The sequence below is a fragment of the Hemitrygon akajei genome, chromosome 19 (genome assembly GCF_048418815.1).
Source record: "Hemitrygon akajei chromosome 19, sHemAka1.3, whole genome shotgun sequence".
NCBI lineage: Eukaryota > Metazoa > Chordata > Chondrichthyes > Myliobatiformes > Dasyatidae > Hemitrygon > Hemitrygon akajei.
The window spans coordinates 44937703-44963109 of NC_133142.1; the positions used below are offsets into that span (position 1 = coordinate 44937703).

Consider the following 25407-nt stretch of genomic DNA (forward strand, 5'->3'; position numbering starts at 1 on the left):
TCGGAATAAAGAATCAGCTATTTAGTAATTAGACAGAAGAAATCCTAGTGCAGTGTAAATCCCAGAAAGCATATGCCTTGGAAGGCTATGATTATTCAATCACTGGGTGTATTCAAGATGAGGTTAAATGAAAATCTATTAATGTAAAGTATTAATGTATCTTTCTCCTCAGACAGTGTTTGAATTGCTGAGAGCCACAATCATTTTCTGTTATTTTTATTATGTTGTTAGGAGACCAATTAAGTTTAATTTTTTCTATTTTATTAGTCTTCTACACATTCTCTTAAATTGAAACTTAAAATTGCCACATAAAAAGATTATCATAGGTAGCTTGGGAATTCTTCAAATCCCACATATCTGTGCTAGATTTTGGATTTGTTCAAGTCGGAAACGGGACTTCTTGGCGATCAGGTCATAATGGTGGTATGATCCATAGCAGGCTGTAATCACAGCTTTTTGACCTTTGGATAAGTTCTGATGTTCTACTTCACATTCACAGCTTTTAACTGAATACTTTTCTATTTTTTTTGGTGATTTTTTTTATTGAAGTTCATCGAACAAATATTTCCATAAGATGTATTCCAGACATTGTATATATATATATATATATATATATATATATATATATATATATCATATAATCATATATATCACAAAATCTCCACAAAGTATTTATCTGGGGTATACACTTATAGAAAAGAGTGGAAAGAAAAAAACAAGCAAAAGGAAAGATCTATGTACAAGTAGGGAGTGATCTTTTTTTTACAACAGATTCATTGATTTGTGAGAATAAAATCAGGCCTATGAGGCATTATGTAGTTAAACCATTTTTCCCAGTATGAATCAAATTGTTCCAGCTTATGATTCTAATTTGCAAATGTTTTGCATTGGGCCAGGTTGTTATTTTTAATATTATTCATTTGTTTGAAAAAATGGACATCATTTTTCCTTAAGCTTTGTATTTGTGATAACTGAGTTGTCTTGGGAACTGGGGATCCTTCACTATGCTGATAGCATTGCATTGAAAGCATGGCAATTATTTTGCTGTCTGAGCTGCAATGACAGGTAACAATTTTACTTTCAATCTGACCCATACAGGTTTAAGAAGGTCATGTGTCTAGTGAAAGTTTCAGTGCCCCATTAGAGGAGGCAGGGAAATTAAAGGAAGATGTTATTTGTGGCTGCCATTTATTAGTCATGGAGCAAAGCAGAGGTTTGGCTTAAGGGTATATGATCTCAGAAACAGCAAAATATTTTTGGGCCTGGCTTGACCTGAGGTACAGCTGACTTTAATTTAGAAGTAGACTAGTAAATGCAAGTTAAGGTCTGTTTTCTTTTATTTTTGTGTCTTTTCTCAACAGCACTATGGTGCAAGCTGGCTTTGAGTTTGCCCCAGACCAGTTACCTACTCCCTCTGTGTTGGCAACATTATTGAGCAAGTCGCCCATTGTATCTATTTCTCAGGTAAGAAGGAAGCTGCAGCATTATGGAGATTTAGGAGACCTTTAGGTAGGCACATGGATGAGGAAAAAGGGAAGTCTGTGTGGGAGGGAATCATAAGAGCGAGTCGCTGGGTGGCATGGTCTAGGCCCCGAGCCCTTCGCAGTGGCCAGGTCTTAATGCAAGGTGCAGTCTGCTGTTAGGACACTTTAAACAGATTGGAGGCGAGAGTTGATTTTGCTTGCACTCCATGATGTTCGCTCCTCTCTCCATGGCACCAGAGCTTTTCGCTGTTCGGTTGTTTGGTCAATTTAATCAGTGGCCCAGATAGATTGAAAAGACAGGGTGTCGGGCTCTGATACGAGAACTGATTTTGCTCACTCTCCGTGATGGCCACTCCTCCATGGCACTGAGGTTACGAAGACTGCCCCAGCTGCTGTGTCTCATGCCCGCCAATATTGTGAACTGATAAGTGAGGCTTTGAGCTGCTCTGGAGTTTGGATCTGAGGCCTCAATTTGGTTCAGAATCTTGTTTGCTTCAATTGTTTGCATAATTAATATTTTTTCCTTTCTCTTGAACATTGCGTGTTGGTCTTTTGTTTTTATTTTTTTCTTTAATTGGGTTCTTTCAGGTTTCTTGCTTTGTAGCTACCTGTAAGTAAACAAATCTCAAGGTTGTATAATTTATACATTCTTTGATAATAAATGCACTTTAAACCTTTGAATGAGAAGTTGAGAACTAGGGTTGTAAAGAGAGACATTTCTATTACTTTTTTACATCTTCCGGGATAGTGCAAAAAAATTAGAAAAGAGTGGCTTAGTTGATAAACTCCTTGGATCTTTTTTCTCATCATAAAACTTGTTACAAAGAGCAAATAATGTATCTGAGATGTCAGCTTTAATTATTTGGATGTCAGTTTTCACCTAAGGTGAATAGCCACATTCTTTTCCCTATGGCAGGGGAGGCCAGAACTAGGGGGCATAGGTTTAAAGCAAAAGAAGAAAGATTTAAAAGGAACCTGAGAAGCAACTCTTTCATACACATGGATGTGCAAATATTGAATGAACTGCCAGAAGAATTGGTAATGGCAGGTACAATTACAACATTTAAAAGATATTTGGATAGGAAAGGTTTAAAGCAGAGGTTCCCAACTTGGGGTTCATGGACCCCTTGCTTAATGTTATTGGCTAGTGGCATGCAAAAGCCTGGAAACCCCTGGTTTAAAGGGATATGAGTCAAAAACAAGAAAATGGGACTAGCTCAGTTTTCCTATGGATGTTTGGCTGAAGAGCCTGTTCTCTGTGCTGTATATGACTCTCACTGTTCAGAGCATTTGTCTGAACTGGCTTGTCCTCTGTTAGTATATACTGAGATGGTATAATTAAAAATTAAAATTAAAGATTAGCTTTATTTGCCACATATACATTGAAACATGCAGTGAAATGCGTCGTTTACGTCAATGACCAACACAGTCCGAGGATGTGCTGGGGCAGCCCACAGATGTCACCATGCTTCTGGTGCTAACATAGAATACTCACATCTTACTAATCCTAACCTGTACAGCTTTGAAATGTGGGAGAAAACCAGAGCAGCTGGGGGAAACCCAAGTGGTCATGGGAAAAATGTACAGATTATTTACCAGCACCGGTGGGAATTGGACCCTGATTGTTGGTGCTATAAAATATTACAGATGCATGTTTCACATTCCATCATTGAAAAGAGAAATGTGTTGCACAGAATAAAGCTAGTTACTGCAGGACCCTTTGTTACCACAGATTATATTTACAACTTGTTTTATTATATTTTATAGGAGAAATGTCAATAGGGTATATGGGAAGAGTGGGCTTGGAATTACAATTTAATTAAATAAAATGTTATAATTTAAATTACTTAACTCAAACCCACTGTCTCTGTTCAGTACTTGTAAAAATATCTTTTTTCAGGCAACAACTCCAGTTTTGATAATGTTAGGTGAGAAAGACAAACGGGTTCCCCCTTCACAAGGTCTTCAACTCCACAGTGCGCTGAAAGCCAGAGGGGTTCCTGTACGGTAAGTTCTGTGTAAATCTGAGCAGCCTGTGGGCTCAAGCAACAGCTACAAGGATTATATTCAATAGTGAGGATTAGGCTTTGTTGTAAATCTGCTGATTTGGACCTTTGGTCCTGTTATTAAATTGATAGCTGAAAATGTTTTGTCTAAATTTTAATTTCACAGCTATGAATACTTTGTCTGTCTATGAACAAATAGCCACAAATGCAAGCAAAAGGCTAAGCGATTGATCATCCATTCAGACTGTTTGCCTGTGTTCTCAAAGCAGTAATGGATCAATAAACAGCAGGATGCCTTGTGCTTATGTATCCAATTGAAAAAAGTACTTAATAATGAATGATCTTGTGACAAGTGATTTGACTGTAGTTCCTGTATTAAATTTATACTTATTAATGTTGTAGGTTTTTATCTTTGTTATCTCAGCAAAAAAACCCTATAAATGCTTCTCTGCTGTATCACCGCTCTAATCTGCGCTGTCCTCCAATTTTCTGTAATTTGTTGATTTCTTTTTATTTTGTATTTGTTTATTATTGTCACATGTACTGATACATGGTGAAAGCTTTCGTTTTGCATGCCGTCCAGACAGCCTGTTATACTCCTAATCAACATAATCCGTGTATGCACTAACAATTCCACTTCATCACCATCTCCTCTCCCTCTTCTGTCTGTAAATGATCAGAGTTCTGACTAGATGAGCAATTATCTGAAAATGAACCAAACTGCTTATAATTCAGGAGTCATGTTTCATTCTGCAATAGACCGTGGTCTCAATTAAGACCATCTACTTCCATTTTTATTACTGCATATGAATCAGATCATTTATGCTGAAAGCTTCATCCTTATCTTTATTCACTGACTTATTAAGACACAAGAGGAGATCACTTGGCCCACTGGGTTCATGTGAGTCTCTGGCAAAGCCTTTGCAATAGGTCCATTGCTTATTCTGCTAATACATATTCCATCTCTTATCCACTTATTGATTCTTCTGCTACTTCCCTCCACTAAGAAGAAATTCTTCATTGACGTTAACCATGCTGGCAGCTCTCAAAGTCACGATCAGTGTGGTCCCTGGAGGTATGAGGCAGCAGCACTAACCTCCACGCTGCTCTGTGTTGCCTCTAGCCTTCATTCCAATAGATTATGTGTCAAACTTGTCATTCTCTGCCTCAGAAATCTGAGGACAATTTGATACCCATCATATGTCCTTGATCGCACAAAGTGTGTCAGTTCTGGTTAAGCAGTGCCACAATTATAACATTTTTAAGTACATTATCATTTTTTCCATGATCTTACTAATCCTGTAATTCCCTCTTAGAGATCTGAAGACCTCCAATTCTGATTTCCTGATCATCCCTTGGTTTAATCAATCATATGGCTGGAGTTTCTGGAGGCAATTTGGATAATGCAGGATAGATACATCCAAAAGATGAAGAAGTATTCTAAAGGGATGATGAGGCAACTGTGGCTGTCAAGGAAATTCAAAGACAACATTAATGCAAAAGAGCGGGCATATTATGTTGCAAAGATTAGTGGGAGGTAAGAGGATTGGGTAGCTTTTAAAAACCAACAGAAGGCAACTAAAAAAACCATAACAAGAGAAAAGATTAAATATGAAGATAAGATAGCCAATAATATAAGAGGATATCAAAGTTATTTTCCCAGATATATAAAGAATAAAAGAGAGCTGAGAGTGGATATTGGACTGCTGGAAAATTATGCTGAAGTGGTAGTAATGGGGGGACAATAGCGTCGGCGACACTAGCAATATGCCAGAAATGCGATAGTGAAAAGTCAGTATGACTAAGGAGAATGTGCTTGGGAAATGGAAGGGTCTGAAGGTAGATAAGTCACCTGGACCAGATGGACTACATCCCAGGGATCTGAAAGAAGTAGCTGAAGAGGTTGTGGAAGCATTAGTAATCATCTTTCAAGAATCACTAGATCCCGGACTGGTTCCGGAGGACTGAAAAATGTACAAATGTCACTCAGAATCAGGTTTACTATCACTGGCAGATGAAGTGAAATTTTGCAGCATCAGTGCATTGCAATACATAATAATAAAAACTATAAATTACAATAAGTATATATTAAAAATTAAATAAGTAGTAAAGGAAAAAATACAAAAGTAGTGTTTATAGGATCATTGTCCATTCAGAAATCAGGACTGAGGGGATGCAGCTGTTCTTGAAATGTTGATTGTACGTCTTCAGGCTCCTGTACCCCTCCTTAATGGTAGCAATGAGAAAAGGGCATGTCTTGGGTGATGGGGGTCCTTAATGATTGCTGCTGCCTTTTTGAGGCATTGCCTTTTGAGGGTGTCCTGGATGCTAGAAGGCTTGTGCCCATGATGGAGCTGGCTGTGTTTACAACTTGCTGCCGCTTTTTCCAATCTTGTGCAGTGGGCTCTCCTTACCGGACAGTGATGCTCTCCACAGTACATCCGTAGAAATTTATGAGTGATTTCTTTGGTGACATACCAATTCTCCTCAAACTCCTAATGAAATATAGTCACTCCCGTGCCTTCTTTGTAAGTGCATCAATATGTTAGGCCCAGGATAGATCCTCGGAGATCTAGCTACTCACTCTTTAAGAAGGGGGGAGGCAAAGAAAGAAAATAATAGGCTAGTTAGCCTGACTTCAGTGGTTGGAAAGATGTTGGAGTCCATTATTAAGCATAAGGCTTGGGGGTACTTGGAGGCACATGACTTGCCAAAGTCAGCATGGTTTTCTTAAGGGGAAATCTTGTCTGACAAATCTTTTGAAATTCTTTGAGAAAATAGCAGGCAGGAAAGACAAACGAGAGTCAGTGAATGTTCCAAACAGAAGAAAATCTGTACAAGCTGGAAATCTGTTTTTTGTGTGTTGCATTAATGGATGTTGTTTACGTGGATTTTCAAAAGGCTGTTCACAGAGTGCCGCACATGAGGCTGCTTAACAAGATAATAGCCCATGGTATTACAGGACAGATACTAGCATGGATAGAAGATTAGCTAACTGGCAGGAGGCAAAGAGTGGGAATGAAGGGAGGCTATTCTAGGTGGCTATCAGTAACTAGTGGTGTTCTGTGGGGTTGGTACTAGGACTGCTTCTTTTCACATTATATAATGGAATTAATGGCTTGGAGACCAATTTTTGCAGATGATACATAGATAGATAGAGAGGCATGTAGTGTTGAGGAAGCAGGGAGTCTGCAGAAAGACTTGGACAGATTGGAGACTGGGCAAAAAGTGGTAATTGAAATATAGAGTAGGGAAGTGTATGGTCATATACTTTGGTAGAAGGAATAAAACCACAGACTATTTTCTAAATGGGGAGAAAATCCACAACTCAGAGGTGCAAAGGGGCTTGGGAGTCATTGTGCAGGATTCCCTAGAGGTTAACTTGCAGGTTGAGTCAGCAGTAAGAAGGCAAATAAATTTAATATTTGACAGGTTTCAATGAGATCACCCCACATTCTTCTAAACTCTAGCGAGTAGAGCCCAAGAGGCATCAACCATTAGCATTGATTTTGAGAGGTCTAGAGTATAAGAGCAAGGATGTGATGCTGACGCTTTATATTGGAGTATTGTGATCAGTTTTGGGGCCCTTGTCACAGGAAATCTGCTGGCATTGAAGAGGGTCCCGAAGATGTTCACAAGAATGATTCTGGGAATGAAAGGACATATAAAGGACTGTTGATACCTCATGCTCCACTCACTGGAGCTTAGAAGAATGAGAGGTGATCTCATTGAAACCTATCAAATAGTGAAAGACCTCCATAGAGTGGATGTTTCCTATAGTGTGTGAGTCTAGGGCCAGAGGGCACAGTCTCAGATTAGAGGGTCATCCGTTTAGAACAGAGATGAGGAGGCATTTCTTTAGTCAGAGGGTGCTGAATCTGTGAAATTCATTGCCATGGATGACTGTGGAGGTCAAGACATTGCATATATATTTAAAGTGGAGGTTGATAGCTCTTCATTAGTTGGGGCATTAAAGGAGAAGGCAGAAGAATGGGGTTAAGAGGGACAATAAATCAACCATTATGGAATGGTGTAGCAGATTTGATGGGCTGAGTAATAATTATACAGTTCATATATGTATTTAGGGGGCCTAAGACTTTTGCACAGTACTGTATTAATTTTATGTATTGCACTGTACAGCTGCAGCTACAAAAACAAATTTCATGACATGTATGAGTGATGATAAAACCTGATTCTGACATGCGTCTGTATTGTAGACTGAGAAAGAGAAGGGGGCGGGGAGAGGGGAATCTTGGCTAGGAAAAGAGGAGGGAAGGTGGGAGGGAGCATGAAGCACCAGAGAGACATTCTGTAATGATCAATAAACAAGTTGTTTGGAATCAAATGTTTTTGCCTGGTGTCTCAAAGACTGGGTGTGTCTGCAGCTGCACCACACCCCACCCCTGCCACTCCTTCTCGGTCAAAGGTCCCATGCCCCTCCTGTGGTGCTCCACCCTAGGCATTTCCAACATCCTTGGCTCCTGCCAGATTTACAAACTCAGATGTTACTAAATTGACAAATACAGTACCATACAAAAGTTTTTGGTACAAAGTCAGATGTTGCTTGATGATACTGCAATGATTGGATCAGTGTGCTGCATCGTTTCATGTTTATGATATAGTTGTCATCTTGAACATTTTTCATTGCCGTATGGCAGTAAATGTGGAATAACTACTCAGTAAGGAAAGTAATTCATCCTCATAAGCAATCAAGTATGTGATTTTCTTCTCCCTCTTAGGTTACTGTGGTACCCTGATGACAACCATGCGCTCTCCAACATTGACACAGAAGCTGATGTGTTCATGAATGTTGCTATGTGGTTTAACTTTGCACTGAACAGACTGCAGCAGCTTGAGACAACCTAAAGTATTGAAGTCAATCCAGCCAAGGTCCTATCTAACTTTAGTTCAAATTAGTTAATTTTATTTGATGATCTAAGAGTATTTTCAGTGCCTTTCCTCTTAGTACGACTGAAGAGTTGTGGGTTGACCTTACTCATTCAGCTATCATTGCCTCATTAACTTTCCTGTAAATTAATTGTTTTAATATCTGACACAGGTCTTTAAGTGAATTATGTATTATGAAAATTTTGTGTGAACAAAGGGGAATGACTTATTACTAGAGACTACCTGTCTTGGTTAAGATAATAAATAGAAATATCACTGCTTATTTAAATCCATGGAGTGTATCACTTTGGGATATTTTTGAAGATTCTCAAGAAGTGGCAAAATTTATCTTTCATCCCTGACCACTCGAACAGCCATAGCTATTTGTGGTACCTGAATACAGAACAGATGGTATATCCAAATTTCATTTGTTGAAGATGAAATATTTTGAAATATCTTCACAGTATAAAAGATGATGTAGTAATGTATGTTCTTCCTTTCTTTGTGGCTTTATACATTCTCAAAATTTATAAATCTACAAGATATGTAGATCCTGCTGGATTTAGTTAGTCTATACCACTGTTTAACTTTATGTTCCACCTGGGAGAAATAAAGAGTGGCACAGTGGCATTGCAGCTTCAATGTCCTGATCACAACCCTAACCTCCAGTGTTGTCTATGTGGAGTTGGCTTTCCCTGCATCTTGCTTCTTCCAGGTGCTTAGAAGCATTTCTTCAATATCTTAAAATAAAACCTTCATATGGATATTGGCAGCCTCAATTTCATTTAATAATTTTTTTTCTTATATCCTTTAGATATGAAATTTAGTAGGTTAACTGGCAATTATATATTGTCCTTAGTGTACAGTTGAGTTGGAGAATCTGGGGAAATTAATGAGAATGTGGGGAAAATAAAATGTGATTAGTATAAACAGGTGCTTGATGATTGCCCTAGGCTTGATGGGTCATGGGTGCCTGTTTCAGTGCTGTATAGCTCTACAATTAAATGGATTTTGAAGAACATAACTGTTCATAGCAATGTGCTTCCAAGAAGCCACGTAATTATAATTATAAAACAAATATATATTTTTGCTGATAAAACTTCAAAAGCATCTCTTAAGTAATACGGGAACATGTTCTGATACTGATTTAGTCCATAACTGGGATTAAAACAAAGAAAACTTTAACCTGTTTTATAAATGACATCTATATCCAAAATTTCAACTGCTAAAAAAGGTGATCCTCTTCTCTACTAGAATGTAAAGCAGGTCATGTTTTCCCAATACTGATTATTCTTCTGCATAGCAGACTTAAATCTGTGAATTATGGTAAGACCAGACTCTATTTTGATGCATGTACTTTAATTTTTAAATATAATGAGTTGAATTGAACAAAACTTCAGTTTTAGATTCTTACAAACACTGTGCCAGAACCATCTCCCTGATAATCTTAGCATGGATGATTTTCTTCCAGTCAATTGTTGTGTGCGTAAGTGGTAATTGGCGTCGGAGGCCTTTGAGCAAACAGTCCAGCTTTTGGTAACTATGCATCAGTGCAAGCTGGAGGGAGAGAGAGGAAACATAAACTCTTCTTTGACTGCTCATATTAGAGATTATTGAACTTTCTATCATATAAGCACACAAGCTTTCAGACAAAATGATTTTCTCAACCTTTACATGATTCAATAATAAAATTAGAGTTTCATGTGGATATTAGAAACCTCAATTTTATTTAAGATGTTAATGTTACTCTTCCTATCACATTTTAGGAATATCACATGTGAAGATACTGCCATTTTTGGCTTTCTTAATAGATTTTGGGATTTAAGGTGTTGGCTTCATAAGAATGACATGTATTCTCATTTGTGGAGGAGATGATTGATCCATTGCCATAGAAGCAGAGGCATATGCAAATTTCCACTTATTTTTCCATGACTTATGCCCCTTGGAAAAAAGAAGAATGGTTTTATTGTGGTCTTTTTCATAAATTTAAGAAGTTAAAGTTAACTGTTTATCATCTGGGGCATTAGAATTAAGAAAAAAACATCAGAAAATCAAAATTCAAGATAGCTTTATGTCATTTCCAGTAAATGAGTGTAAAGGAGAATGAAATAATTGTACTCCAGAATGCAGCACAAAAAATATGATAAAGAGCACAATAATGAAAAAAAACACAATGAATATAAATACATAAGGTATCTTGTGCACATTGATTGTATGTCCATAAAGTGATGCTAGGCACAGAAGTGTTTTTACATAAGGTGACTGACAGGAAGTGATAAAGTAGCGGTGGTGAGGTGGGTTAGTGGGCGGAGGTGTTGATCAGCATTATTACTTGGGAAACGTAACTGTATTGTGTGATGATCATAGTGACAATGGGACAAATGCTGTATATGTGCCAAAGAGTATGATAGCAGAAACAAACCCATCATCTCTTCTACTCAATGCCAAACTATTATTTTGCGAAAGGAGGGCCCCGCAAGAGCTACAATGATTCTAAGTGAAAGATACCCCCGGGGGTGCCCGAGAGGGAGGGAGGATGAACACCCCAGTCGGACGGATGCGACGGCAACAGACCCAGGTAATGGACAAATGACTATGAGCAAGCAGTGTGCATGTGGCAAAATCTGCAAGAACGATAGTGACTTGAAGATCCACCAAGCGAGGATGAAGTGTCCAGCGGGAGCAGGAGCAGCACAACGTGCAGGTGTCCAACCTGGTGAGACGAAGGAGGTGCCAGGCCCAGAGTCACCCCATAGTGCCCGTAACCTCCTAGTGTTGCAAACTGATCCCTTTAACATCAATTCTAACAGGAGGTGGATCAAATGACCTGCAGCTAACATGCCGTCACTGTGGAAACAGTTTGACGAAGATGTCAACCAAATTCTGGAGACAATGGCGAAGGGAAGGATCGATAGGAAGCTGCAAGCCATGACAACAATCGTTGTCAGCATCGCAGCTGAATGGTTCAGAGAAGAGGAGAAGAAAGGGTCTCAAACACCTTACTCAAAGAACCAAAGAACGTTGAGGATCAACAACATTAGGCAGGAAATGAAAGCGCTGAAGTCCCAGTACATGGAGGCAGGAGAAGAGGAGCGCATTGGCTTGGCCCAGCTGATGTGCTTACAATGAAAGAAGATCAGGGTTCTCCACCGGGCGGAGTGGCATCGGAGACGGCGACGTGAAAGGGCCCGAAAACGTGCTGCCTTTATCGCCAACCCCTTTGAGATCACCAAGGAGTTGCTGGGGCAGAATCGCAGTGGGAAACTGGCCTGTTCGCAGGAAGACACAGACCAACATCTGAAGAAGGTATACAGTGATCCTGAAAGACAGCAGGAGTTGGGAGGGTGCAACATCCTGATAGACCCCCCTGAACCGGATGTGCAGTTCGACATGTCAGAGCTGCAGCTAAAGGAAGTCAGAGAGATCGTCCGCAAAGCAAGGGCAAGCTCGGCTCCAGGACCAAGCAGCACCCCATACAAAGTGTATAATAGACAATAGGTGCAGAAGTAGACCATTCGGCCCTTCGAGCCTGCACCGCCATTCTGAGATCATGGCTGATAGTCTACTATCAATACCCGGTTCCTGCCTTGTCCCCATATCCCTTGATTCCCCTATCCATAAGATACCTATCTAGCTCCTTCTTGAAAGCATCCAGAGAATTGGCCTCCACTGCCTTCTGAGGCAGTGCATTCCACACCCCCACAACTCTCTGGGAGAAGAAGTTTTTCCTTAACTCTGTCCTAAATGACCTACCCCTTATTCTTAAACCATGCCCTCTGGTACTGGACTCTCCCAGCATCTGGAACATATTTCCTGCCTCTATCTTGTCCAATCCCTTAATAATCTTATATGTTGCAATCAGATCCCCTCTCAATCTCCTTAATTCCAGCGTGTACTAGCCCAGTCTCTCTAACCTCTCTGCGTAAGACAGTCCAGACATCCCAGGAATTAACCTCGTGAATCTACGCTGTACTTCCTCTACAGCCAGGATGTCCTTCCTTAACCCTGGAGACCAAAACTGTACACAATACTCCAGGTATGGTCTCACCAGGGCTCTGTACAAATGCAAGAGGATTTCCTTGCTCTTGTACTCAATTCCCTTTGTAATAAAGGCCAACATTCCATTAGCCTTCTTCACTGCCTGCTGCACTTGCTCATTCACCTTCAGTGACTGATGAACAAGGACTCCTAGATCTCTTTGTATTTCTCCCTTACCTAACTCTATACTGTTCAGATAATAATCTGCCTTCCTGTTCTTACTCCCAAAGTGGATAACCTCACACTTATTCACATTAAACGTCATCTGCCAAGTATCTGCCCACTCACCCAGCCTATCCAAGTCACCCTGAATTCTCCTAACATCCTCATCACATGTCACACTGCCACCCAGCGTAGTATCATCAGGATACTTGCTGATGTTATTCTCAATGCCTTCATCTAAATCGTTGATGTAAATGGTAAACAGCTGTGGTCCCAATACCGAGCCCTGTGGCACCCCACTAGTCACCACCTGCCATTCCGAGAAACACCCATTCACTGCTACCCTTTGCTTTCTATCTACCAACCAGTTTTCTATCCATGTCAGTATCTTCCCCCAATGCCATGAGCTCTGATTTTACCCACCAATCTCCTATGTGGGACCTTATCAAATGCCTTCTGAAAATAAGAACTGCCCCAAACTCCTGTTGCGTCTGTGGAAGATTCTGCGAGTCTTCTGGAGAAGGGGGAAGATCCCAGAACAGTGGAGAGTGGTTGAAGGGGCATGGGTCCCGAAGGAGGAAAATGCCACCCAGATAGACCAGCTCCACATCATCTCCCTGCTGTGTGTCGAGGCAAAGATCTTCCTCAGTGCTGTTTCCAATAGGCTGCACACCTACCTAGCAAAGAATACCTATATCAATACATCAGTCTAGAAGGGTGGCATTTCAGGGATGCCGGGCTGTCTGGAGCTCACTGGTGTGGTGACACAGCTCATCAGGGAGGCCAGGGAGAACAAGGGCAACCTGTCAGTGCTGTGGCTCGACCTGGCAAATGCATATGGCTCCATTCCGCACAAGCTGGTGCAGCTCACACTGACCAAGTATCACGTCCCCAGCAGAATCAGAGACCTTACCGCTGATTATTTCAGCAACTTCAGGATGAGGGTATCTTCAGGAGCAATTACATCAAGCTAGTACAAGATGGAGATTGGCATCATCATAGGGTGCACTATCTCAGTGACACTGTTCTCCCTAGCCATGAACATGCTCACTAAGTCTGCTGAACCAGAGTGCAGAGGGCCCAGAATGAATTCCGCTCAACGGCAACCACCCGTCAGGGCATTCATGGATGACCTCACAGTCACCACAGAATCAGTCCCAGGCTGCTGGTGGATTCTGCAGGGGCTTGAAAAGCTGGTGGAGTGGGCCCAGATGTGTTTCAAACCAGCCAAATCAAGATCAATGGTGCTGAGGAAAGGGAAGATGGAGAACAAGTTTCTGGTTTAGCATTGCAGGTACAGTCATCTCAACCATCACAGAAAAGCCAGTCAAGAGCTTAGGTAAGATTTTTGACAGCTCTCTAAGGGACACGGCATCCATTCAGGCGACCTGCACCGAGTTGGATGGCTGGCTGAAATCTGTGGACAAGTCTGGCCTACCTGGGAAGTTCAAAGCCTGGGTGTATGAGCATGGCATTCTTCCCAGAATCCTGTGGCCCCTCCTTGTCTATGCAGTTCCGATCTCGACAGTCGAAACCTTAGAGAGGAGGGGTCATTTAACACCTCAGAAGATGGCTGGGGCTGCCAAAGAGCCGGAGCAGCATCGCACTCTATGGACACCACAATAAACTGCAACTGCCCTTCAAACCCCTGGAGGAGGAATTCAAAGTTACAAGAGCCAGAGAAGTGATACAGTACAGGGACTCAAGTGATCTGAAGGTGGCTAGAGCAGGGATCCAAGTGAGGACTGGCAGGAAGTGGAGGGCAGAGGAAGCTGTTCAGGAAGCAGAGGCAAGGCTGCATCACAGGAGGCTGGTGGGAGTGGTCACACGAGGCCGAGCTGGGCTAGGATCCTTTCCAACTCCCCAAATGGACACCATCAGAGGGCAGGAAGGGCACCATCTAGTTCAGGAGGAGGTGAGAGCAGCAGTGGAGGAGACGAAAACCTGCAAGGTGGTGGGAATGAAACAACAGGGAACTTGGACAAGATGGGAGAATGCGGTGGAGAGGAAAGTGACCTGGGCTGAGCTTTGGAAAGCCGAGCCACACCACATCCAATTTCTCATCCAGGTAGTGTACGATGTGTTTCCAAGCCCATCAAACCTGCACACATGGGGCAAAGCAGAGTCATCAGCGTGCCCACTGTGTTCCAAGCGAGGAACCCTGGAGCACATCCTCAGCGGCTGCACAAGGGCACTTGGTGAGGGACGGTACCGATGGAGGCATGATCAGATCCTGGAGACCATTGCTGCGCAGGAGTTGATTGGACAAAGTGGTCCCGACCCTCCAAACAGTCCATTGCCTTTGTCAGAGCTGGGGAGCAGCCAATACCCACCAAAAGAACATCTGCAGGCATCCTGACCTCTGCAAGGGACTGGAAGCTGTTGGTGGACCTCGAAAGACTGCTGAAGTTCCCCAACCATGTCGCAGCCACCACCCTGCGACCAGACATTGTCCTTGTGTCTGAGTCTACCAAGCAGGTGGTGATGCTGGGGCTGACAGTCCCATGGGAAGATCGCTTGGAGGAGGCCTTTGAAAGGAAACTATCTAAGCATGCAGGACTGGTCAGCAACTGCCAGCAGGCTGGATGGAGAGCGAGGTGTCTCCCAGTGGAGGTTGGTTGTAGGGGATTCACAGCCCGTTCCTTAGCCAGAGCCTACAGCAATTTGGGCATTGAGGGAGAGAGGAAGAGGAGAGCCATCCGCAGTACCACCGATGCGGCAGAGAGGGCCTCAAGGTGGCTGTGGCTCAAGGGAGGGGAGCCATGGAGTCATGTGTAGCTAGCCATCTGGACACAAGCTGGGGTCTGATCAGCCCCAGCTGGGTCACCTGGAGAAGGGTGTATGATGTTGAAAGAGCCGAAACACCCGATGATTCCAGGAACATCACTGATGCTGTGTCCAGAAGCATCAGTAGATGTATGCACACAGCTGCTTAACAGGATTTGGTGCTTTCCTGGCATATATGACAAATAAACTCTTCTTGGGCTTCCAGCTGGGTACAGCTATCGATTATAATCTGCCATCTTCAGGCATCATCCCTGAAGAAAATGACAGAGTTCATCAAAACGTTGGTTATAATTGATTCCTGTACCCAGCTGGAAGCCTGAGAAAAACTTGTTTGTTGTTATTCTGCTTCATCCCATCTCCCTGCTCCCAGGACCATAGCCTTCCATACTCCTCCCATCCTTGTACTTATCCAAACTTCACTCAAATATTGAAATCAAATTTGCATTACCACTTCTGCTGGCAACTCATTCAACACTCTCACCACCCTCTGGCTGAAGATGCTCTGATTAAACATTTCACCTTTCAACTTTAGTTCTCATTGCAGTCTCACCCAACCTCAGTGGAAAACACCTGCTTACCCTATCGATCCCACTCATAATTTTATATACCTCTCTCAAATCTCCTCATTTCCCTGCACTCCAGGGAATAAAGTCCTATCCTATCCAACCTATAACTCATGTTGTCAAATACTGGAAACATTATTGTAAATTTTCTCTGCACTCTTACAATCTTAATGAAAACTTTCCTGTAGGGAGGTAACCAGAACTGTACACAAGACTCCAAATTAGGCCTCTCCAACATCTTAGACAGTGCCTAAAAAAGTATTCAGCCCCCACAACCATTTTACTGTCTCATTTTATAAGCTTAAAATACAGTAGGGCTTCTAAGCTAATCTACAAAACATTATGTATCATATCAAATCAAAAGAACAATTTGAAAACCTGTCAACAATTTACAAAAATTTAAAACCAAAATTGAGGCCGAAAAAATGTTATCCCGTCAAGTGCAATACTGTACATTATCTTACCAACTCATCAGATTTGTTGATGTAGAAAATTGGAGGATTTCAATGAATTCCTAAGAATAAATGCCCCTTCTCTCTGTAAAGTCCAACAATATTGCTGATTTTCAACAGACCAACTATGATAATAGAGAAGCGCAAATCTGGGGAAGGGGATAGGCTATCTCAAAAGCACTGAACATACCTCAGAGCTCAGTGCTGTCCATTGTAGAAAAAATGAAAGAAATATGAAACTACAGCCATGCTGCCTAGGTCATGCCACCCCTCTAAACTTAGTTACTGGAGAAGAATGGCACTTGTAAGAGAGGCCACTGTGACACCAACAGTCACTCTGAGTAAACTGCAGAAGTTGGTGATTGCAACTGGAGATAAGTTCATGGTTCCACAATCTTTAAGGCCTTACATAAAACGGGTATTTATGGAAGAGTGGCAAGGTAGAAGCCCTGGCTAAAACAAAGCATATCCTTGTCCGTAAAAGATTTTGCAAAGCTTCACTTTGAAGATACTGTAAAGATGTGGAAGAAGTTCCTGTGGTCAGATGAGGCAAAAGTGGAACTTTTTGGCCTCAATGCTAAGCAATATCTGTGGTGTAAATTTAATACTGTGCATCAACCAGATAAAACCATCCCTATGGTAAAGTATGGTGGAGGGAGCAACATGCCATGGGGATGCATTTCAGTAGCAGGGATGGCAAACCTTGTTAGAATTGATGGGAAGATGAATGCTGCTGAATACAGAGAGATCTTGGATAAAAGCCTATTATCATCAGCCAAAAAGCTTAAACTGGGGATGAAGTTCATCTTTCAGAAGGAAAATCACCCAAAGTGCACTGCCAGAGCAACAATGGAGTGGCTTCAAATGCAGAAAATGGATGTCCTTTGAGTGGCCCAGTCAGAGTCCTGATCTTAACTCAATCGAACATCTCTAGCAAGACCTCAAGATTGCTGTTTACCACCAGGCCCCAACCAGCCTGGCACAAGTTAAGCAATTTTGCATGGAGGAATGGGCAAATCTTGCTACCTCACATTGTGCAAAGCTAACAGAGACTTATTTAAAAGATTGCTGGCTGTAATCGATATGAGGGGAGGTTCGATTAAGTACTGAATAAAGGGAGAAGAATACTTCTGAACTGCTGACATTTCAATTTTTGAATTTTTAACTTCTCATGTTTTACAATCTTCCTTGGCTTTTTTTTGGGGGGGGGGCACTACTGTGAAAAAAAGGCTCATGTGATTCACAAATAGAAATTCTCAGTTAAATTAATGAAAATTCCTGGTTGTAATTCTCATTTATGTGAACAAAGGGTTGGTGGCTGAAAACTTTTACAAGGCACTGTACATCTTACACATAACTTCCCATTTCCTGTACTCAAAACTTTGATTTATGAATGCCAATGTGCCAAATGCACTCTTTATGACTCTATTTACCTGTGATGCCACTTTCAAGGAATTATGGCTCTGTATTCCTAGATACCCCTGTTCTACTACACTCCTCAGTACCCTACTGTTCATTGTGCGAGTCCTACCCAGGGTTGACCTACCAAAATACAACATCTCACATCTGTCTGCATTAAATTCAATCTGCCATTTTCAGCCCATTTTTCCAGTTGGTCCAGATCCTGCTGTAAGCTTTGATATCCCTCCTTACTGTCCACTTCGCCCACAATCGTGGTGTCATTCACAAAAATATTGATCCAGTTTATCACATATTCATCCAAATCGTTGATACAGATGACAAAGAAAAACAGCAATGATTTCTGTGGCACACCACTAGGAACAGACCTCCAGTCAGGGAGGCAACCACTACTACTACTCTCTGACATCTCCCACTATGAAATCGAATTTACTACCTCATCCTGAATGCCAAGTGACTGAACCTTCCTGACCAACCTCCCATGCAGGACCTTGTCAAAAGCCATGTTAAAGTCCATGTGGACTATATCCACTACCTTTCCTTCATCAACTTTCCTGGTAACTTCCTTGAAAAACTATGATTGGTTCGACATGAACTGCCACACACAAGTTAATGTTGACTATCCTTAATTAGTCCCTGTCTATCTGAATATTTATATATCCGGTCCTTTAGAATATCTTCCAATAACTTGCCTACTATTGATGTCAGGCCCACTGGTGTGTAGTTTCCCAGCTTATTCTTGGAGCCTTTCATAAACAATGGAACACCATTGGATATCTTCCAAACCTCTGGCACCTCCAATGTGGCTAAGTGTCATTTAATAAAAATGATCTCTTTTTTCTGTTCTGAATTTTCGGTTTTGAAACAGGCCATTGGCCCATCTAGTCTGTGCCAAACCCTTAATCTGCCTAGTCCCATCGATCTGAATGCAAAGACCCACCCATATACAAACTCTAGCACAGAACTACCTGGAATTCTGCATCAGCATTTTCAATAACTTTTACAAACTCTGTAGCTCCTTCATATTCATTCTGGTGGAAGAAAGAAGGATTAGAGATGGAAATTTAATTAGCCAGTCAACATTCAAAGACAATACATCACGTGAGAGAATGTGGCCACTCTTCTCGATATATTGATGGAGATTAGAGTAATAGAACACTACGGTTTAGAAACAGACCATTGGCCCATCTAGTCTGTGCCAAACCCTTAATCTGCCTAGTCCCATCGATCTGCACCCGGACCATAGCCCCCCATGCCCCTCCCATCCATGTATCTATCCAAATTTCTCTTAAATGTTGAAATCCAACCCACATCTACTAGCAGCTCATTCCACACTCTCACATCCCTCTGAGGGAAGAAGTTCCCCTTAAACATTTACCTTTCACCTTTAACCCATGACCTCTAGTTCTAGTCTCACTGAAACTCAGTGGAAAAAGCCTGCTTACATTTACCCTATCTGTACCCCCCAAAGGGTTGTGCAGGAAATTGATGCAAAGGTAAATGATCACTATAATCATACTATGTGGTGGAGCAGATGCTATTTCCCTCCCATTTCATTGCTTTCTACTCAGTTGAGAAGTTGTTTTATTGCTGGAATCTTGGAGTAATAGTTACATTAATGATTCTGAGCAACTTCCATTTCTCCAGGTTGGTTTCCACTCTCCTTCCATGTGATGTGTCATCACATTCTCTCTCCAGTGATTGACAGGTATAGAGCAAGTGGACAAGCTAAGACTACATGTCAGCTAAACCTTTCACATAAAAGTTTATGAGGTAGCATTGTACAGTTCCAAAGTAAATGAAACAGTGATCATATCAATATTTGTATATTGATTACAGAAATGGTTCAGGCAAAGGGAAGTAAGGAGAACACGGAAATAAGAAGGGATAACGACAAATATACTGCTCAAGGTAATCTTCAGTGTGGACCATAGAAATGGGCCCTTCAGCCCATAATGTTGTGCCAAACCAATTAAATTAGTAATCAATGGCCAACAATACAGATCTCTTCTGGCCACACAATATCCTTATGCTTCCATTTTTCTCACATTCATATAGCTATCTAAACATCTCTCAAAAATCTCTAATGCATCTGCCTCTACTCACCACTCTCTGTGTAAGCAAACTTTCCCCTCACATCTCCTTTGAAATTATCCTCCCCTTACCTTAAATACATACCTTCTGGTATTAGACATTTCAACTCCTGGAACAAAATCATGTCTGTCTACTCTATCTATGTCTCTCAATCTTATAAATATGTCTTGGATCTTCCCTCTACCTCTGCTGTTCCAGAGAAAATAACCCAAGTTTGTCCAACCTCTCGTTATAGCACATCCCCTCTAATCCAGGCAGCATTCTGGTAAACCTCTTCATCACCTTCTCCAAAGCCTCAATATTCTTCCTGAGGCAGCCAGAACTGTACGCAATACTCCAGATGTGGCCTATTAAAAATCCATGTGGACAACAGCCACAGCTCTACCTTTATCAATCACCCTCCTCACCTTATCACTTCATCAAAAAACTGTCAAGTTGGTAAGACATAACTCTTTCCCCCCCCCCCCCCCCAACACACACACAAAGGCATGCTGGTTCTCCTTAATTTGGCCAGTGTTTTCCAAATGCTCATAAATCCTATCTCTAAGAACTTCTCCAGTTACTACCCTACCACTGACATGAGACTCACCAATCTACAGTTTAGTTTCCAGAATTATCCCTGCTTCCCTTCTTGACTAATGGAAGAAAATTAGCTATTTGCCAGTCCTCCAGGACCTCGGCTGTGCTTAGATAGGATGCAAAGAATTGGTCAAAGCCCCAGTAGTCTCATCTCTTGCCTCTCTCAATAACCTGGTGTACATCCCATTAGGCCATAGGGACCTATCCACCATATTGTTCTTTAAGAGACCCAACAATACCTCCTCCTTTTCCTCGAAATGCTTCAGCACATCTACGTTCAGTACTGATCTCCCTGTCGTCCTCGTCCTTCTCTTTGGAAAATACTGATGTAAAGTACTCATTAAGGACCTGACCCACATCCTTCCCTCCCAAGCAAATGCTTCCCCCTTTATCGTTGAGAGGTCCTACCTTCTCTCTGGTTATCTTCTTGCTTTTGATGTGTGCATAGAATGCCTTGAGATTTTTGCTAATCCTATTTACCAATGACTTTTCATGGCTCCTCCTGGCTTTCCTAATTCCTTCTTGAGTTCTTTTCTGGCTTTTTTTATAATCCTCAAGGGCTCTGCTTGATTCTAACTTTCTAAGATTTGCATACATTGCCTTTTTCTTCTTGACTAAATTTATCATATCGCTTAACATCGAAGGACCTTGCCATCGTGTACTTCCTTCTGACTCGAAAATACTTGTCCTGCACTGTGCAGTTGGTCTTCAAACACTCTCTACATGTCTGATGTGGACTTGCTTCAGATCAGCTGTTCCCAAATAATTCTCCTTAGTTCCTGCCTAAAGTTCTTGTAATTTGCCCTATTCCAATTTAATACTCTGCTGCAAGGTCCATATTTATCCTTATCTATAGCTCACCAACTGGAAGGTCAGTCACCTAGGTTCATTACCCAGCACCAGGTCCAGTATAGCCCTCCTATTGTTGCACTATCTACATATTGCTTGAAGAATCCCTCCTGGATGCACCTAACAAATTCTGCCACTTCTAAACCTCTTGCACGAAGAAGGTCCCACTTTATATTAGGGAAGTTGAAGTCTCCCATGATAATAACCCTATTGATTTTACACCTTTCCTCAATCTGCCGACATATCTGTTCCTCAATGTCCCAGTTGCTACTGGGGGGTCATCAGAGTGATTGCACCCTTCTTCTTTTTGAGTTTTACCCATATAGCCTTGGTGGATGAGCCCTACATTATGTCTCCGTTCAGTGCAGCTTGTGATATTGTCCCTGATTAGTACTGCAAATCCCCACCCTCCATTTACCTCCCTATCTTTTCTAAAACAGTGAAACCTTGGATCACTAGGCAACCATTCCTGTCCCTCTCTCAACCAAGTCTCTATAATGGTCACAAATACATTGTTCCAAATACTGAATCATGCTCTACATTCATTAGCTCTGTCCATAATACAACTAACATTAAAATGCACACCCTTCAAACTATCTGTCCCATTGTACCTATTGTTTTGCTCATGCCCGTTTTTACTGGCCCTGACATCTAACTTCCTCTCACATCCCCCTGGAGCTGTGGTTCCCATCCATCTGCCAAACTGGTTTACACCCTCCTGAATTGCACTAGAGAACTTACTGGCCACAATATTGTTTCCTCTCCAGTTTAGATGCAACACATTCCCCTTGTGTGCGTCCAATGATCCAAGATCCTAAAACCTTGCCCCCTGCACCAGCTGCTCAGCCACTCATTCATTCTGCACCATCGTCCTATTCCTGCCCTGACTAGCACATGACACTAATCCAGAGATTACTACCTTGGAAGTCCTACTCTTCCCTAACTCCCTGTACTCACTGAGCTAGACTTCATCACCCTTTCTACCCATGTCATTGGTACCACAGTGCAACATGACCTCTGGCTGTTTACCCTCCCTCTTGAGAATATTCTGCAGCCACTCTGAGACATCCTGGATCCTAGCACCTGTTCATCAACGCACCATCCTGATGTCTCTTTAGCGGCCTCAGAATCTCATGTCCATCCTTCTAACTATCAAGCCTCCTATCACTATCACTCTGCCTGACTTTACCTTGCCTGCTGAGCCACAGGGCTGGCCATAGTGTCACAGGCCTGCCTGCTCCTGCTATGCCCTGATAGGTCATTGCTCCCTCAGCAGTATGCAAAGGGGTATACTGTCACTGAGGGGAATGGCCTCACCAACTGCTTACTCGCCTTACTTCTCCTGGTGATCACCCTTCTACTACCTGAACTCTGCACTTTGGGTATGACCTCCTCAGTAAAGCTTTATGGACCAGTTATCATTATTTCCTGACCCATTCAACTTCCCACTATCCATTCTCAGTATTCTCCTAAACATTTCTGTCACAATCCTCTACCCTCTAGTTTGAACCACACACTGAACTTCTGTATCTTTTACTCCCCATTGTTCTACTGACACTCATATCACTATTTTTGATTTGAGTATGACCATATTTCAAGGACTTTGCTGTTAAATTTGTTTCAACAGAAAATATGAATTCTATTTTTAATTGACTAGTTTAAGGTCTTACTGTGTGAATTGGGATTTGTATTTAATTGAGTACATGCAGATCCCCGATTGATTCACAGACCAGCAAACATGCACGCACATTTGTGTAATTTTCCTTACATTCAGTGAAAGCTGCTGATGTACTTCAGTACTGGTGGTCAAGTTAATGCTACCCTCCTCAAAGTAATGAGCCTGAGAGTGAAAATAAAAGAAAAAGTTAATTTCACAACATACTGAATAAGATAAACTTACCTATTCCCTCTCCACTAGCTACTTTCTGCAGTTATTTCACCAGAGGAGCTATTGGATAACCTATTGTTGGATAAGAATGAGACAGTCAAATGATAACCTCAAGGCCAAGTATACTTGAATATGATTCTTCAACTGATTTGATCGTATTGTTAATGGAAGATTCCATCCGTAAGTATAATGAGAATTGACATAACAGAATGGGAAACTATTGCTGAATTCTAGCACTGTCATGCTGACAGTAAATCTGGTATCACCCAAATTATCATGAGCAAAAAAAACCCACCTCAATTAAGAAGAGAGAAGACAAAATCTCCTCACTAAATGCTGAAATTTAAAAATTTCAGACAGATTTTGGAAATATGGTGATAGATTAATAGATATTTTATAGGATACCTTACCTAAAGAATGGAGAATCTAAATGAAACAGCTTGAATTTGGAAGCCAATCATTTGAAGTTTAGAAATACACTGGAGTTCATAGAAGCAACTAAAAGAATAAATGCATTAAGAGTTTTTTTTCTAAGTCATGGTTAAAATGCGATTAATTTTCTTGTCACAATTCTCCCATTACTTACTTGGAATTAACATACTAATGACATTTTGTTAAATAGAAAATGATTCCCAAATATATAAAATTAAATGAATTTAAATGAAAGATGAATTCTACAGCGATTGGTTCCAATCATGGATAAAATTATTTTGCTATATTTGAGGTATTCAAGAAGAATAAATTTAGAAACATATTTTGATATAAATTATAGACTGAATAGATGGCAAATAAATTCTAATTTACATAAATGGCACCTAATATGTATTCAGCTTTCTGTAGCTGTCAGTCAAATGTTTGAAAATAACATTTTCAATAAAGTTATCATTTGTATGAACCATTGTACAATGTTGATGGTTGCAATAAAAGCTGATGAAGTGATATGCACATGCCTGTTAAAAATCCAATTTTAATGAATAATGTTACTGCAGGACAGCAGTTTTCCTTTGCAGCTGTGAACTGGTTCTGCTAAAAGGTTATGAAGTGGTTCCATTTGAATAATAGTCCAGAAAACTGAATACATAATGTCTCCCAAATAGTATTGCTGATTGTCCGCTGCTGTGCTTTTACTTACCTGCACCTTAATTGTACCTCTAACTTCAGCTTGAGATTGGTGGTGCACAAGTTTCCATTCAGATTTCCAGAATCCATTCCTGTGTTGGTAACAAAACTATTATTGGACTATAAGACATAGGAGCAAAATTATGCCATTTGACCCAATGGGTCCGCTCCAAAATTCCATCATGGTTGATTATCTCTCTACCCTATTCTCCTGCATTCTCCCTGTATCCTTTGACACCCTTACAAATCGAGGACCTATCAACATCCACTTTAAATATTCCCAATGACTTGGCCTCCATATCGATCTGTGGCAAAAAAAAAGTCCCTGGCTAAAGAAATTCCTTTTCATCTTCATTCTACAGGGACACCCTTCTATTCTGAGGCTGTACCTCTGGTCCAAGACTCCCCAATGTAGGAAACATCCTCTTTACTTCCACTCTATCTATTTCTTGCAATATTCAATACGTTTCAATGAGATTCCCCCTCATTCTTCTAAACTCCAATGTATAGCCAGAGCCTTAAACATTCCTGGGATAATTCTGGCAAATCTCCTCTGGACCCCCACCAATGCCAGCACATCTGTTCTTCGACAAGTTGCCCAAAACTGCCCACAATACTCTAAGTACGGCCAATTTGCATTTTCAGTGAAGTACTTACATGCCAGAGTTTAAATAGCAAGAGTTAAAAAATAATAGTTGGTGGAAAGGATTTTGAACTCTACATATGATTCAATTTTAATTTAGTTCTTAATTATACTTATTCAGAGAATATGGAATAATCTTTTAAAATTTTGTAATGTATCCTTCACACTCCAAAATGCTAATGCTGTCTGATCTGATAAGGAGCTATAATTTATAGACTTGTACCGATCTGGAATTAACTTCAAACCTCCTGATATGGAATGTTGATTTTCAATGCATATTTTGTTAACTTGTTTCCAATGGACTTTGCACCTAAAGTCAGAGGATATAATTAGGTGCCATGCCACAGAGGATCAGTACACCATGTCTGTAGCAGTTCCAGCATCAACACCCATGTCTTTAGCTGCACCCTATGCTTTGAAATTCCTCCCTTAATCCT

General features: G+C 41.2%; 2 protein-coding genes across 2 annotated transcripts in view; one reads left to right on the forward strand and one right to left on the reverse strand.

Moving 5' to 3' along the window:
* Positions 1–9033, forward strand: part of LOC140741902 (acylamino-acid-releasing enzyme-like) — a 66163-nt gene extending 57130 nt beyond the window's left edge. The window contains exons 20-22 of the mRNA XM_073072442.1: positions 1362–1464; positions 3385–3491; positions 8230–9033. Of these exons, the coding sequence (XP_072928543.1) occupies positions 1362–1464; positions 3385–3491; positions 8230–8356 (337 nt within the window). The 3' untranslated portion in view covers positions 8357–9033. The remainder of the gene's footprint in view (positions 1–1361; positions 1465–3384; positions 3492–8229) is intronic.
* A 754-nt stretch (positions 9034–9787) lies between these two features.
* Positions 9788–25407, reverse strand: part of LOC140742155 (F-actin-capping protein subunit alpha-2-like) — a 55035-nt gene continuing 39415 nt past the window's right edge. Inside the window, exons 4-7 of the mRNA XM_073072955.1 lie at positions 24341–24419; positions 23089–23160; positions 18767–18829; positions 9788–9934 (exon numbers count right to left, since the gene is read on the reverse strand). Coding sequence (XP_072929056.1) covers positions 9788–9934; positions 18767–18829; positions 23089–23160; positions 24341–24419 — 361 coding nt within the window. The remainder of the gene's footprint in view (positions 9935–18766; positions 18830–23088; positions 23161–24340; positions 24420–25407) is intronic.